The 16,970-nt window shown below is 39.2% G+C and overlaps 1 protein-coding gene across 1 annotated transcript in view; it reads right to left on the bottom strand.

Annotated features, from left to right (window-relative positions):
- The window catches only part of LOC121944912 (multiple epidermal growth factor-like domains protein 9), a 51,193-nt gene that overhangs the window by 27,766 nt on the left and 6,457 nt on the right, over nucleotides 1-16,970 (bottom strand). The window contains exon 2 of the mRNA XM_042488864.2: nucleotides 14,597-14,801. Within this exon, the coding sequence (XP_042344798.2) occupies nucleotides 14,597-14,801 (205 nt within the window). The remainder of the gene's footprint in view (nucleotides 1-14,596; nucleotides 14,802-16,970) is intronic.

Below are 16,970 nucleotides of genomic sequence, written 5' to 3' on the forward strand. Positions count from 1 at the left end.
TTGACACTGAGGAGAGACACCTGACAAGCTGCAGACCAATGTTCAATACCAACAAACAACAAATCCGCTCGTGATTTAGCGAGTCATTGCTGTTTCCAGCTGCTTTTTAGCCACCAGACGTGGATGTTTAGTAGCGCCCTGTCTATAGGGGGGTTTTAATTACAGATTTGCACAAAACCAGTATTTTCAAACTGTTTTACTAAAACACAATTGTGCGATGACTGTGTTTTCTACTAAGTGATATAATGCGACTTCTCCTCTGGCGATAACATTCTAAGAAACATGGTGATGGATGTTCTAAACATTAGCAGCTTTATTTCTATTGCAGCCACTGCACTAGCTGTCAGTATTTCCAATCCAAGGCCACGTAGGCGTATTATGGAGCCATAATCGAACCCCTCTATACAGCATAGAGGCATAATCTGTTTCTGCAAACCAGGAGCATGCCAACCACCTGCTACTGAATGTAATATGCTGACTATCCATCCACTTCAAAAATCCCAAACTAACACTTCATGCTGTGATTAATCCTTTAGCGGTCAGGAAGGATTTTAAATAACTTTAATATACTGTAAAACTTAAATATTAGCTTAGTCCCAATTAAACGCCCAGTCTAGCCCGGTGTGACGACACATTTTGACAAATAAAGGCCTGTCTCAATTTGAGTCTTAGTCTGGTTACCATGCAGTTCATTTTTATACAAGTTCTTTGGATGTATAAAACAAGGTTGTTGGTGACCTGCTAGAGTCAGAGTTAGTTCGCTGCTTAGATCACACATACAATATGTGTATATGTGTGTAAACTTTTGTCAATTTGGGCATGCTACACACAATAGCTTGGTAAGACTCAATTCAATCATTCAGTTCATTTTTGCAAAATTGTGCACACCAAATAAGACAGTAGTATATAAAAAAACTGGGAAATGTTAAGTGAACTGTATTCATAATCATATATGGGAAATTATTTTACAGAATTATTATAATAATTATAATAATAATTTTTAAGCATTTTTCCAGGTAATTTCTTAATTTTCTTATTTTTGTGTGTTTGTTTTGGGTTTCTGTGCGTGTGTTTGTGTGTGTGTGTGTGTGTGTGTGTGTGTGTGTGTGTGTGTGTATTTTGTGGGGGGTTTTTTGGCAGGTTTTCAGGTAATTTTCTGGTGCTTTTCACGGATGTCTTGTGTCATTTCTTCTTGTTGCTCATTACTGTCTTCTCATGTTTTTGAATAAAAAGGTCTCAAAAGGTTGAATGAATAATTTGGTTGTATTTCCATATATGCTGAACAAGTTTTGTGTTAAAGGAATTAAAAGCCTGTCCCATACAGATGCCTGTCCCAAATATGAGCCTGTTGAGTGCACTGATTTAAGCAAATAAGCCCCGGCTATGAATTGAAGTTTTATGGGTACAGTAACCTCCGTCTCATAACAGAGGAAGCAGTGATTTGATGAAAAAAGACCACGTCTGGGAGAGGTCTTTGCCTGGAACCAACAAACCTTTTGTATGATGCTTGGGGATTTTTAAGGCCTGTGTTTGGCCAAAACACTAGTGGAATTATTTATAGGATATACTGACTTACTAGTTTTGTTTTTAACTAGTGACCTCTTGTGTGACCAAGAATGGTGCAGGGCGGTCAGAGTAATGCGTTAGCTGCTTGTGGCTGCATCTTTCTCCTTCCTTTATCTGTGAGTGAGCTCCACAGCCCGACAGGCACTGCTCCTATTTATACCAGATGGGCGGGGTTTCACTGATATTCATCTGAAAACAGCACACGTCACTTGCGCTGACCTGCATCGAAGGTTTGTGCGACAAAACAAAGTACCACGTGTGCCAGACAATAGACACTGCTGGGCACACGGCGGGGCACGGCTAAAACTGTTCACTGTGCTGTCTCTGCCCACAGCTCGCCCTGCTCAGAGACTGCCAGCGATCATGGCTGCATTCATTATTGACAGTGATACGCTGCAATCTATTTTTCTGATATATGCTTGTGCAACTGCTCCTAAATTAGCAGCTTCAACATCTTGAATGAATTAAACCTTTTTTGACCCAAGGTTATATGGTTAAAAATCCCCATCATACTATATATTTTTATTTATTTTTATACAAAGATATATCATGATAATGTAAACAACCTTGAAATCAATTAGAAAACAGTTGATGGATATAATATAACCAGACAGGTGTGTCTAGTTTTGGTTGATAGAGCAAATTAAATGTGTGAAAAATCAAATGACTTTACATTTATGCTAAAATCTGATCTACAAATAATTAATTGGCAGCTATTTTGAGAATCAATTAATTATTTAAGTCACTTTTAACCGAATATACAAATAAATCTCTAGTAGCGGTTTGTCAATTTTCATGAAATTATGATTTTTCACAATTTTCTAACAAATTGGCTGATTAATCAATAATGAATATTATTGTAAACTGCGGCAAAAATGTTTATTGTTTTGTCCTCCAACCCTCCCAATCACTGCTCGTCATCAGCTGATAAAGATTCCATGCAAAGTAAAACCTGCTTCCCACAGTGTCTCCAGGCTGGGATGCTCTGCAACATCCAGCATGCCAATAAGCCCAGATGGCCTGCTGCCCTTCATTTATGATTCTTATCTCCAAATCGAAACCTTTAATCTACACCTGATTTTCTCTGCTGTGACACCAGAAAAATTTTACAGAACTGCAGCTCATTCATTTTTATTGCAAGAATGAAAGAAAAGAGATAGAGAAGGAATAAGAGAAAAAAAGGCTTGCAAGTTGACTTTGCAGCCATTATAATAGACATATATAGACTGTAGATATATATATACGCATACATATATCTTTTCTTTTTTTGTGGCTTATTTTTAGGTAATTTAATTTTGGAAAGAAATCAAACCAACTGGCACAGGTATCAAATGGTTAAATATCAAATATTGCATAAAGGCTGGAAACCATCCAATGTGGTGTAAATTAGCATGGCAATGCAGGAAATGAGCATACACCACATAAATCATGCTAGAAGAAACCTTTAATGCACCACCGCGGCCTGTTCTCTGCTCTGACTGGCTGGCAGTCTGTCAGACTCTGACCTGTGGCAATGCAGCACAATCTGTCATCTTTGTCTTCACAGCCTTCATTTCAGACTGTGAGCAGCTCAGAAATGAGAAAGTTAACCATCTTATGAGCAGTCTGCATAGCCAGCAGGTCCTCAGTGGCCCCAGCACCTGGGGGACTTGAGGACACATCATTATTTTGAATGTACAGAGTGTGAGGCTTGTGAGATGCCACCTTCTCTCTCAGTGATCAGTAATCCTGGTGTTCATTTGTGCCGTCTTGGCCGGGAGGAGGAGGAGGAGGAGGAGGAGGAGGAGGAGGGGGCTGTTATTGTTTTGGTGTGATTTCACTGCACTGTGTTGGCCCAGCCACTCTGCGTCAGATCTGCATGTTAACTAGGTCAGTATTACATGGGCGACAAAGCTTAACCCCATTCTGTGGCTGCCGCGGCAACGCTGGCCATAGGCGGTAACGTGTGTTGGATAAGAGCAGACAGTCACTAACATCCTCTCTGCAACAGGGAAGTGATCAGCAGTTTAATTACTGACGGTTGGCAGGAATAAACCGGGAGCGACACTAAGCAGGTTTAGTTGCATTGCTCGGTGTGTAGCCAAATCCTGAAAGGGCGTGTTAGGCAAGAGAGCAGCAGGACTTATATCTTCTCTGCTGTCCTGTCTCATGCCAGGCTTGACTGGAGTCCTTCTAACACAAGTATGGACACGTCCAGATATTTAGGAGAGAAAGTTTTCATACAGAGGGCCAACAACATTCCTAATCATGTAGTCAAAGGAAGAATCTGGAATGTTTTCTAGCTTTTTTTTAAATTAGTGTTATATAATGGATTTGTGGGACCGGGTGTGGTTAAATATCCAATACAGTGCATGTAACAGATTTCAAACCAGCTTTGTAATGGAAACGCTGATGGTACAATGAAATCATACATTTGGATTGAGTGCTTCTTAAACTGAACAAGTCCAGAAATTTGGGAAACAGGCTCGTTTAACCTTAGCAAATTGGCTTGATTTCATTCAAAAATGTGGAAAGAAGGTAATAAGCAGCTTAACAACAAATGACCCAAAATTTGCAAGATATTAGTAAAACGAAAATTTGCACCAAAAAAGAAAAGTAAAAAACAGAACAAAAACAAGACAAAACAAAAAATAGAAAAAGAAATAATCACAAAAATTATACAGTATATCTATCTTTTAATGAATAACTATAATAATTCTAAATATAATTTTAATTTCCCTTTGTTTTATAATAATCTTCTAATAATTCTTCCTTTCTTTAAGCTAATTTTCAGGCAATTATTTGTTCCCTTTCCTAATTACTTGATTGCCTATTGCCATTATCAAATCAATTTCTTCAGGTTTCAAAGGTTCACATGCTTATGAAAGGTGCCTCAACACAGCACAAGAAAACTGATGTCAATTCAGGTTTCAAAGGATTTCCATCATAGCAAGATCAGATGTGAAGTGTATTATTTTGTTATATTTAACAACTTACATTATGTACCATTTTTGGAAGTGTACACTTAAGTGATTGAAAAATAAAACTATAAATAAAAAAGTGTCATCTCTGTGGATAAGCTCAGCTTAGCACAAACACGGGAGGCAATGGGAAGCCGTGAACTCAACCCCCTCCAACAAACTGAAACCAGTCTGATTTACATGTTGTAGCTTGTTTGCATTTTCGTCACAAATGCATTCAAATGTCAGCTGTGTTTTGTTGACATTGGAGTTATAACAGAGCTCACACCCAGCAACCCCTCTGTCTGTGCAGGAAGTTAGAGGTGCTGCATGCAGTTGGTGGACAGAGCAGCTGTTTGTGTTAACTGCTGCTAAAACTACAATCTCTATACATATACATTTACAACAGATATAATGGATACAAACTGGATACAACAAATACAAAATGGAAACAATGTGAAATATGAAACTTGCAGTTGTTGAAAAATAACCAAATTTTACACTTTTGGAGGAGCTAGGGTTTGAAGTTAAAGCCTTGCTAATGGCCACTAACATCTGTTTTTTTAATGCAGTAGGAAAGTGTCCAATCAGCATTCATACCTGGGTCAAATAACTCTGCAATTGTCACAGGTATTTGTCACCTCCAATCAGCATTGATGGAAACACAACACATGGGTGAACACACGAATTTCACGCTGCCACTAATTACCCTCCGTCTCATCTTAAGCAGCACTAAAACATCGATCCAAATTAGTCTGCACTGAGTTTGATAGAGAAACTGAATAAGAACGAGATATATAAGGAGAAGCAACCACTGTTAAGTTTCACAGATCTCTGTCCATGCTGCTTTCTACTATTTACCTGTTCTCAAGCTTGTCCATGACGTTGAACATGACAAACCGAAACAACACACACACACACACACACACACACACACACACACACACACACACACACACACACAGAAAAGCACACTCATCCACTGCAGAGCCGTGCACACAGCTCTGCTCTTCTGGCAATGGGAAAATAGTCGACTGCCTATTTTTAGTGGGTTTGCCTGTGTTTTAAAAATCTGTGTGCACACTCGAATTTTGGTGGAAAGGGGGGGTAAGTCCAATTTTGACATTAGGGTCTGACAGCAAACTGAAATTTCAGACTTTTAAACAGAGACACAGATGTTCACTGTCAGAAAAGTGTAGGCCTCTACAGTAATTTACAAAAAAAGCAATAATAAATCATTTTTAATCGTAGGGCAGAATGTGTTCTGTACACATGTGTATGTGCAGTGAACAGCAGCCACAGACATGGCAGTGCAGAGGTGCACTGACTGCAGGTCTCCTGAGTGTGGCCATCAGTCAGGACACAGACACGTGGCTCTAACCCTGCAGTCCTGCTGCCCCGCAGTCCGCTGCGGCTTTCTGATGACAGCAGGATGCTGCCAATGAACTTACTGCTCCCACCTGACTAGGCACAAAGATATGTTTGTCAAATGCATGAATGAAAACAGGTGCTGCTGCTTTACATTTTGGTGCTGGAACCTGTAAAGCTACATGTTGGATCCCTCCTCCAAAGAATTTAAAAGATATTTTAGTCAAAAATAATTGAAAAATTATGAATTTGGGCCATTTTCAGAAGACATTTTCTCCAAGCAACTTGATTGAAATAAATATTATATACCTGGAGCACTAATAACTATTTTAAACATAACATTAAAAAGATAATGAATAAAACTACAGGTTATTGCAGTAAAAAATATTATTGTCAATTTAAGACCATTTTATACCACTGATAAAATGATAATATAATAGCATTATAAAGCACTTACACCCTTTAATTCTTAAGGAAATTTAGACATTGGAACAGGATTTTTTTTTTTTTAAATATCCTTGATAAACGTGTGTGTGTAAGAGCTGAGTCCCGCCCAAGAAAATACTCTGACACAGAGCGCAAACAAGGCTTGGGCATTGTGAAAACATGCTTAGGCGCTGTATCAAAAGAAAAAAACAAGTGCAATAACAAATAATATATAGACATGATCTTGATCATTTTCACTGAATTTCACTGAAAGTCGGTAACGTAACTATGGGCCTAATTGTGCCCAGTACTCGTGTTACTGTTCAGCAAATAAAATAAAATAAAATGACACAGCCACGGCGATCAATGCAGAGCAAAGATCCACTGATGGCAATGATGCATCCACTGCAGTGACACATGATGCAGAGGCGGAAACATCTGCACCCAAAATCAATATTTCATTAGACTGTGGCGCCTTCCATACAGTATTGTAAAAAGGAATGCCTTGCAGACAATGCCCACAGGAGCTGACCCAAATACAGCGCTGACACAGCTGTGACTGAGATACAAGTGGTTAGTCGAGCTCTTTTGCCAAATATTGGCATGACCTAACCCAACAAACTGAGCAGCAATCATTGTCCATTTTACATCACATAATTTGTGGGAGGACTGCAGGCAGAATGCTGCACTATGAGCAAACAAGAGGAGGAAATCTCATTAGAGATGTTACAGATATTGAAAAAGGATGCTGAGGTGTTTTTGGACATTTCACTGAATGACTGAAGTTTTGTGACCTGTGAAAAGGTGAAATTATGGAATTCTTTAAGAGGGATTAGCCTCCCTCTGTGAAGCACCACAGGGGTCTTTTGGGGTCCTCTAAATAATGTCAGACTTTTTGGGATGATTTCAAAATGGCTTATTGTCTTTGTTACACTGAATAACGTCTAAAACAGTTATATTTGGGATAAAAGTCCTCTGTGTTTATTCAACCATTTTAAAGTAAAACTGAAGCAGGGACAGTTACACTGAATGACATTTTTTCAGGTTTTAGAATTATTTCAGCTATATTTTATCTTGATAAAGGCAATCAAAACTAATAATGCAGATTATTAATATATTATTTGTGTATATGAAGAATTTTAAGTTAAATTAATTTGATGCAGACACAAAAATGAACACATCTCGTCTTTGACCCTGTTACAGATTTAATTTCATTTCATTTAGTTTTAAGGACAACATACATTACATACATACAAGCTACAGTTGGTAGATTTCATAAAAATTTGAAAACTATCACTTTATGCTGGCACAAGATTTCACGGCAGATTCATTTTTTGTGACAGCCCGCAATGATTTTGACAATTGTGGCCACAAATAGAGTGTCTATTTTTGGAGCCTGAGCATTCCTTAGGAGTGCTGTTTAAACATATATACCATTTGATTGTGCAGTGCGTCACACTCTTGGAGCGCAGAGCATACTCTGGACACAAATGGGGAAGTAGAATGTTGGGCGCAATAAAAGTGAAACTTAACTGTTCATTCTGCTGAATCTAAGAGTTTGCATCAACTCACGGTAGCCACTTCTCTCATCTAATTTAGAGGGGGTAAAGAATGATACAAAGGGACACACATACACACTGATGTGTCAAGTACGTTATAAAGCAGCACAGGATTCCATTCACTCAAATATCATGAATGCTGCAGGAGACTGTCTCTGAATATCACACTGAATAATGTGAATTATGTCAAACAGATATAAACACAACACAACTACATTTAGCAACAAATAAACACATCTGAGCTTCCAAATAAAACCTCAGTTACACCTCCTGTGGTATTTGTCACAAAGACAAGGCTGCATATTTACGTATATTTGGAAGAGCAAGCATTTATTTGTACAGTGCACAGTACATTTCCCCTTTATGGCAGAGCCCTGTACTACACACACACACACACACACACACACACACACACACACACACACACACACACACACACACACACACACACACACACACACACACACACACAGTACTGTTATGCTGGCTGCAGAAAAACACTCCATCATGGAGCCAGTGAGCACAGGTCATGCCATTATCAGCAATTCTTGTGAAAGGTGAGTTAATCAACAACCTGAGGCCCTAAAATGAGCTCAGTGCTTGTTTGTACTGATGGATGGCTGGTTCCCTTTTTGATGTAACCACCAGGATCTATGCTGTTAAAGAGCTCTGTGGGTCATTCAGCTGCTTGATTTTCCATCACAGACCAGGATATGTAACATACAGCATGTCTTGTGGCTTCTGTGCATTCTGCTTCTTTAAAGTTATGAGAGGACAAATTGATATTCTGTAGGATATTTCTCCTTGTGTGATGTGGCTGGATGACTATGCAAAATATTGCTCCAGACAGAGGGTCTTGTTCTTTGATTTTGCAGGAAGTGATGCGTAATTCTGACGCTTACACTGATGCTTCGAATAGCTGAAAATAAGTTTTCTATTACAGTCGGTCCTAGCTGCTGGAAATATCTCCTTGTGATGTCATGTCATCTATATTTGGCCCGCTATCAAGGCAAATGCACCAACACACAACAACATCAACTCGTAAAAAATACAAGGGATATTCTTAATAGTGCTCAGTATGTGACAGAGTCGGCATTGAGTCAGCTGGGCACAGATCCACATCTTGGTTTTTTTGTTTTATGAAGTCAAAAGAGAGCCTTTTAGTAGAGAGCTCTAAGCGATATATTGTACTGCAGTTTGGTAATGCTACCTCAGACAAACTGTGGGAGTGCTTCATCACAGCACACACTTCCTAACAGCTCAGACTGAGTTGCACATGTGCAGCAGTTTGTCATGTGTGGATAAAATAAGAACTCTCAAGCTTTTCCCTTATACTGCACTGTCTGTCAGCTCTATGACAACGTCAACCTGCCTCCGCCAGTGTGAGTCCATCAATGCTCAAAACTTCACGATATAGTGAAATCATGACAGTGAAATCAAAGGCCAAATCAGCTCTTCCCTGAGTGTAAATTAGAGGGTCTGTCATTTTTATCCTGATAATAGGAAACCGTAGCTAAGGTACAAATTAACAAGATGCAGCTAAAGGGTTTCACACTGCTGCAACAGAGAGGTGAGACCCCCCCCCAATTTTCACCAATGCTGTTGTGTCAACTCCTGCCGAGCAGGGAGAGTAGCTCACGTAGACAGCGCTTCAGCGCCACTTCCACCATCCGACCCCCCGTACCATCACAAATAGATTCTAATTCTATGGGAAACCCTGGATACTCATATTAATGAGCTCCAAATCTGAGATAGCATCGCAACCACTCTTGCAATTTACTTGCCCTGTCATTTTCCTTGCATAAATCTAGGGCTGAGACACTCTGCACCTTGGACTCCTACATAACATTATCCTCTCCCTTTTTTTATTTGATATCTAGTGTCAGAAAAGATGTTGCAGATATAAAATCCGTCAGCACCTTTAGCTTGTTTACATGAATGCCGCTGTCACACTGAACATCCCCCTGAAACCGTTCAAATTTTAAAACTTTTTAAAAAATCATTTAATTTTTATAGTGAGTGGCCAAAATTGATGTGAGTGAGGTGGGTACAGCCCAACACTTCACATTGTTTTTTGGGTTTTTCTGGAGTAACAGCTTTGCAGACGGTCACTCTCCTGTCATACAGGACTCCATAGAAAATGATTCCACTAATGTTGGCTGCTTTTTACCAGCTGTTTGTGGGCTGACACGGTCTTGTGCATCTTGGAGTGAGACCCTCGGCTGCTGCCTCTGTTTGACATGTTGAAATAAATCAGTCATGTTGCTGCTTTTAGTTGCAGCCTTCAAACAAACTTTGCAGAACTGTGGTTTGTTCAAGATCTGACGCCGCAAAACCGAACCAGTTGCAAACCACTGACGAGCCTGTGCCTTTTTTGGGAACATGCTCTTTATTATCATTTGCTGTCATGTTGTCGTGCGTGTGTATCTCTAGAAGGTAAGCGCGGGTGGAGGATGCAGCCCACTGTGATCTACGGAAGCCCAAAGAGAGTAGCGGGGAGAAAAGTTAGATTTTCATTTTAAAGATCATTCTAACCACAAATTTGCATTAATCGATAAAATCAATTTATCGCTCACCCTAATGCCAATATTTTTTTCCTGGCACTCAGGTTGTAAATGAATTGTGGACTGTTGAATGATAAAAAGAGAAGTGACATGGAGGTTAAACAAAGATAATATGATATTCTGACTGTGGCAATATTTCATGACATTCACAAGCTTATGCCCAGTGTGCATTTCACTGGCAGGATGAAGACACTTGAGAGCACTGTGATTAATTTCTCAAGTTACTAAGACCTTGATAGCTCTATATAAATCACTACATAATGGGTTCCGTTTTCACTGTCGTTGCAGTGTTCCCTAACCGTGGGCACAACTAAAGCACTGACTGCCTCTGTGTCGACTGGACCGCTCATTACTTAATGGCAAAGATACTTAAAGCAGCAGACTGGGGGGTAGGAAAGCTGGCTAATCTGTGTAACTCGCAGTGATAAGCTCCTGAGGGGGGCTAGGCTAGGCTAGCAGGGTTAACATTGGCCAGGTTGGGCTCAGACTGTCTGAGAAGGACTGTATTACTGTAGGAGTGTTACTGTGTGAAAGCTGCAAGCTTTGTAATGACCCTCCCACCTGCACCTTCACCCACATCCCACTCAACTCCACACACAGCATTTCAGGCTTCATCAACACGAAAAGGACATTCTGTATTTCCAGTGACACCTATTAGGCTTTAGCTTCTGCCGCTGACACTGTGACGTATTTTTCAAGGCATGACAACACAAATCCTCCACACACTGGACACTGACTCAAGCTTAAGAAAAGCAGCAGCATTCCTTTTCATGGTTAGAGGCAGAAAGTACAGCCGCTATTTTTACCACGCTCCTAACCCACACACGCAGCTTCTTTTCCAAGTCGCAGCTCTTGTGACTCGCAGAGAAAACAGCATGGAAGGTATGCTGTGTGTTTTCTTGCTGGGAATTTGAGTGCGCAGGGCCTGAACATTTTGCTGCCTTCGGGGAGGCCTGCGGCATGATGGCCTCACTCAATGGGCCAAAATAATGATTCTGCGGGGCTATGACGTTATGATGAACATACTGTCTGAGCAGAGCTGAGACCCAGAACATCTTGTCTCGTCCTTATGAGATAACAAACACTAATTCACAGCAGACAGTCTGTTTGGGCTTGGCAGGCCACAGCATTTTTGCTGCTAAAGACAGTTCTCCTGTGAAGCAGCAGACTCTTTGCAGGTACAGCACATATATTCCAGGAGCCATGTCTGGTTTTGTAGTGCACGTTGAATGCACTAGGCCACATGTGAGTTACCCGAAAATATTTACTTAAGCGCAAAATAAATGTGATCAACAGGATTTGTTTCCAAGTTTAAATCACAGTGACACAATTGGCTGTCTTGTTTTTCCCACGCTCTGCAGAATGCTGTGGTGGGCTGTCAGTCCCTCTGTGGTCAAACCACTGCTTCTCATTTACTCTTGAGGGCTGGGTGAACAACCAGTGTTTGCACACTCGTATTCTTGCATGAAAATCAAGGCAGCTGTTTGTCCAATCTAGCACTTGCATGTACGTATTTCTTAAGCAAATCAAGTCCAAGGTCACACACTCAGAACCAAACATTCAACACACTAGAGCTGAATGATATGGAGAAAAAATAAATTATGATAATATTTTTGCCCAGATATCTCAACATCAATGTTGCACTGATAACGTAGAGTCGAGTACTGGTGCTTTCAGTTCCGAAAATGACTTCACTTTGCTGTAATGCAGCTAAAACTGGGAAAAGACAACATTAACCATATCATGTTATTGAAAATCTAAGACAATATCTCTCATATCACAATATATAATATCAATATACTGCTCAGCCCTACAATCAGGGTATCATATCATTTTTAAAAAATAATGATACCAGTTACAGTACCAGTACCCTTAACTCTTTGAAACCTGACTTTACTTCTAGAATATCTAGAAAACTACAGATATATACATAATTTTCACATTTACATATTTAAAAATTATGCAACAATATCATTATATTTTTAAGCATTTTTTTCTGCCCATGTCCATGTTAGTTTGCTTGTTTTATTCACTTTTTCTCTTTGCTAATTTTCAGATAATTTTCTTGGACTTTTTACTTATTTCTTGCTCATTTTTGGCTCGTTTCTACTAATTTCTTGAAATTGGTGGAACATTGCTTCCAAAGTTGCTCATTGCCGTTTTTCCCCATTTTATTTTTAAGAAATCAAACCAATTTGCTTCGGGTTTAAAGGTTCAAATACTTGTGAAAGGCATCTAAAAGCAGCACAAGAAAAGTGATGACGATTCAGGTTTCAAAGGATTAAAGGGATACCAATAGAGTATTTCATTCAATTTGTTTTTTGGGTCTTTTTGTAACTTCATTCGATACCCATCATGTGAATGGAAGAATTCTGTTGCATAATATGCCACCACAGTCACAGCCACAGCCGTATGGCATAGCCATAGTTTCAAACGTTTTGGTGGCATCTTGGCACGCTGAAGTGCCAACTACTTCAAAAACATTACGCTCGACTTCACCATACCAGTTACTATACATTGTAGCTGCTGCAGTAGTGAGCCAATCACGTCACATTAAACTGAAGAATGCTTGCTGTGATTGGCTGCTAAAACTTACAGAGAAGAACATTAACTGTGTTTAAAACTGTTTACTATCACGGAAATAGTGCACTAGATAGTGTGTTTGCCATTTTGTTGTAGGGTTCAAATTCTCAGTTGTTAATTTCATCCACTATATAGGGCAGTATAAAATACCCGCAATGCACAGCAAAATTAAGTGTACATACAATGTACCCTACATTTTACCCCCGTACAACCACAGTGCAATTTGGTTGTGTATTTCCAGAGGAAAAAAATTGCAGCTTAGTGTCCGATATCTCATTCAGTTATTCGCTATTCACACGACAACAGCGTTTTGAGGGCCTAAAAAACACAAGCGGTTGAAACCGGGTTACAGAGTGTTATCTTTTAAAAACGCAAACCTTTCTGTCGCCATGTAAACTGGCGATGCGCAGATCCTGTGAGAACAATGACGTCACAAATGCACTTTGCGCATGCGTGGTCATCTTCTATGGTATGTCATTACAAAGTGACACTGCCAACTACTGGCCTGGCATACACACTACAGCGTTTCCGGTTGTTCTTGCGGATCCCTGTATACAAGGTTCGTTTTCACAATGTTATGAACGCAGATTTTTTTTTAAACACAAAGGAAAGACTTTTCTGCTTTTAGTAGGGCTGTTCTTGTCTGAATGTGGCCTTTGTTTAAGTGCTGTGAAGATCTGTATCAGCTGTCTAATTTGTCTTTGAATGACGACAGTTTTGTCTTCTATTCACTATCCCAACATAGTGCACTACCTCATTTTTAATACAATATATTTTAATAAAGCCACACTTCTGGAAACTTTTACAGACGCTATGGAAGTCTTGTACTGTAGGCTTTCAAATGAGATCAAAATCAGCTATGCAGCCAAGAATGCAAGGAGCAGTTTAAGAGCAGAGCAGCTTAACATCATTATGCCAGCATGCTATTACACTATAAATGAGTTTAAAGTTGTTGTTAATAACAGTGCAGCTGACAAACAATGTGCAGAACAAACTCAAGATTCTTGCCCTAGACATCTTGGTTCAGGTTTGCCACCAATAAACATTTCCTTCCCTCAGACAATTTATTGCACTCTTCTTCCGGATTTGAAATGACTTTTAGCAATCTGAAGCACTTTTCCCAATCCAACCGGTTAATGCAGCCAAAAACACAGCAATAATTGACCATTTTGAGAAAAGATAAAAAGGAACAGTTGCGAGTTCAGCTACATTATTTACTTTCCAAAAAGACAGACTTCCAGATTGCCTTGCCATGAAAATGCACTACAGTTCTCTTTGGTCCCACAAGCAACCCCATCCCGTGACACATAGTCACTAAATGTAATGTAACCCTTTAAGACCTGAGCAAACTGGCTTGATTGCTTTCAAAAAATTGCAAAAAGACAATGAGCAATTAAAAAAGAAATGGCACCAAAAATTAGCTTGAAAAAGTTCAGGAAAATTCATTGAAAATTAGCAAAAAAGAAAGAAAAAAATAAGCGAAAACAAAAGTAAAAAAAAAACAGCAGGAAGGAAATGACCTGGAAAAAGGGCTTTAAAAATTATATTAATTTAGTAACATTATTTTAAATATGTAATTATGATAATTGACCTGTCACAGAGGTGGTTCACGGCACCGAAGGAGTCACAGGCGCAGGGCAGGCAGCCGCTGGTGCCGTTGGTGAAGTGTCCCTCCTCGCAGTCCTCACACTGTAGACCGGTGTAGCCCAACAGACACGAACACTTACCGGTGCTCTGATCACAATCATCCGGATCCATAATCCCCTCAGCACCACTGCTGCAGTTACACAGACCCTCTGTGGATGGGGAGAGACAAGAGATGGGAAATACTGCATGAGATGCACAACCAATAGTAGACCTTTACAAGTCTGGACAATATGGGTTTCATGTGATGGCTGTTTTTATTGTTTAAAAAAAACTTAAACAATTATAGAGCATTTGCCAGATTGATCAGCTGACTTATCCATTTGGCTATTTAAAATACATAATAATTAAAAATCAAAATCCAGGTAATGCTGGAACCAGTGATTAAAGGATGTATGAAAGTTTAGTTGACAATAACTGATTTATTGTTTATGTCTTTTATATATTTCTGGATGGATGAAACTCTCACTACAGTCTTTACATTAGGGGTACAATGGTATCAAGGTATTAAAGAATTAATTTCATTATCAGTCACAATAGTATATTTATAGTATCGAATCGTATATAGTAAAAATGACATCATCAGGTGGAAAATATTGAAAGACAAAATCCAAGGCAAAAGCCCAGAATGACACCCAGAAATAATACAATGCATGTTTTTATGCTTTGATGGCTGTGGGATTAAAAAAACAGTTTGAATGGGTTTCAATAACACACTTTCTGTACTTAACAGTCTGAATGTAACAGTTTAGTTTCCACAGTGTATTTTAGACCTCTTGTAGGATCTGAGCTGGAAATTCCAAGATTAAACAAAAGTATATAAGCTTGCCAAAATTTCTATGCATAAACACAGCCAAAATGATAAAAAAAAAAAAGAGAAATAAAAAGCGTGTAAAAGCACCAAACAGTCCCTAAGGGTTAAACTGCCTTTAATGAATGTGGGGGTTAAGTACACAGTGGATGACTTCACTGAATGACAAAGAAAAAGACAAAGAGCAACATTTCCTGCATGAAAACCACCTGACAGGTAGATTTCCACCTCAGTAATGTGTTATAGTGACACTGGCGTTTGCAGTTAAAAATTGTGGTCACATTAGGATCCATCTCTCTCTGATAATTTCTGTTTAATTGAAGGCTGTACGCCTGACAAATTCAGCACAGCGTTTCCTGTTTGGGTGTGATCCAGGCTGCTTTACTTTTGGCCTTTGAAATGTGCACAATAGAAACTGTGATGCGCTGTGTATGGAAATAGAGAAGTGATTATGCTTGTTTTGAGTACTATACTACAGGAACATAAACTGCAGTATTGGTCTCATAGACCCATGATGCTGCTTTAGTATCCCTCAATATGGAGTCATAACACACTGGAGCTGTGACAAGCTTTTCAGGGCTGAGTGAAGGGAAATTGGATGAAGGGCTGGTGTGAGCATTCCCAGAAACAGTTACAGTGGGAGCTGTCCGCTGCAACCGGCCCTCTGCTATCATTCACTTAAAGTGGCCCTCTCCATTCACAGTCTCCTTGTATCGCTGGCCCCTAGATGGCTGGTATGAAGTGAGAGTTTCTAATTCACTTTCCTTGTCCATTTTCCACTTGCCAGTCATGGAATAATAACAATAAAAAATAATCTAAAAAAAAACAACAACAGCCTTTTCAGTCATGAGTCTGCTTCTATATTACGATTTATGCATTTATGCACCATGAAGACATCAGATCTGTTTTACACAACTTGATGTTATTTTCATATATGATGAATTCACCTCATGGCAGTCTGAAATAAAGATGCTGAACCTAATAAACTGAGTCCTGCTGTGCTGATCAGTTCAAGCTAGTGCTTTTTAACCCCTTGAAACCTGGATCAACATCACTTTCCTTGCTTTTAGATGCATTTCCCAAGCATTTAAACTTTTAAACCATGATCAAGGTGGCTCAATTTTTCTAAAAAACATTGAGAAAAAAGGCAATAGGCAGCTTGTTAAGAAATGTTCCACATATTCAGAATTTGTTTTAAGCTGTGGGAAAAATGTCTATGGAAAAAGGCTTAGGAAAAAAAATATACATAGCTATCATAATTACATATGGAAAATAATGTTGCAGAATTAGCCTGACTGATACTTGATTTTTTGGAGCTGATGCTGATACCAATATTTAGAAGAAACAAATTCCAATATTGATACTTTGGCCGATAACATATAAATATGCAATCATGAAATGCAGTTTTCCCTCCGATTTAATTATCATATACTTGTGACAAAGAAATGTAATGGAGACAAGATTTTTACAGCCTAACAATAAACTTTATTATCAAAAATGACAAATGCCC

This window comes from Plectropomus leopardus, chromosome 4 (genome assembly GCF_026936395.1).
Source record: "Plectropomus leopardus strain MGB_pleo_1.0 chromosome 4, ASM2693639v1, whole genome shotgun sequence".
In the NCBI taxonomy this organism is placed as follows: domain Eukaryota; kingdom Metazoa; phylum Chordata; class Actinopteri; order Perciformes; family Serranidae; genus Plectropomus; species Plectropomus leopardus.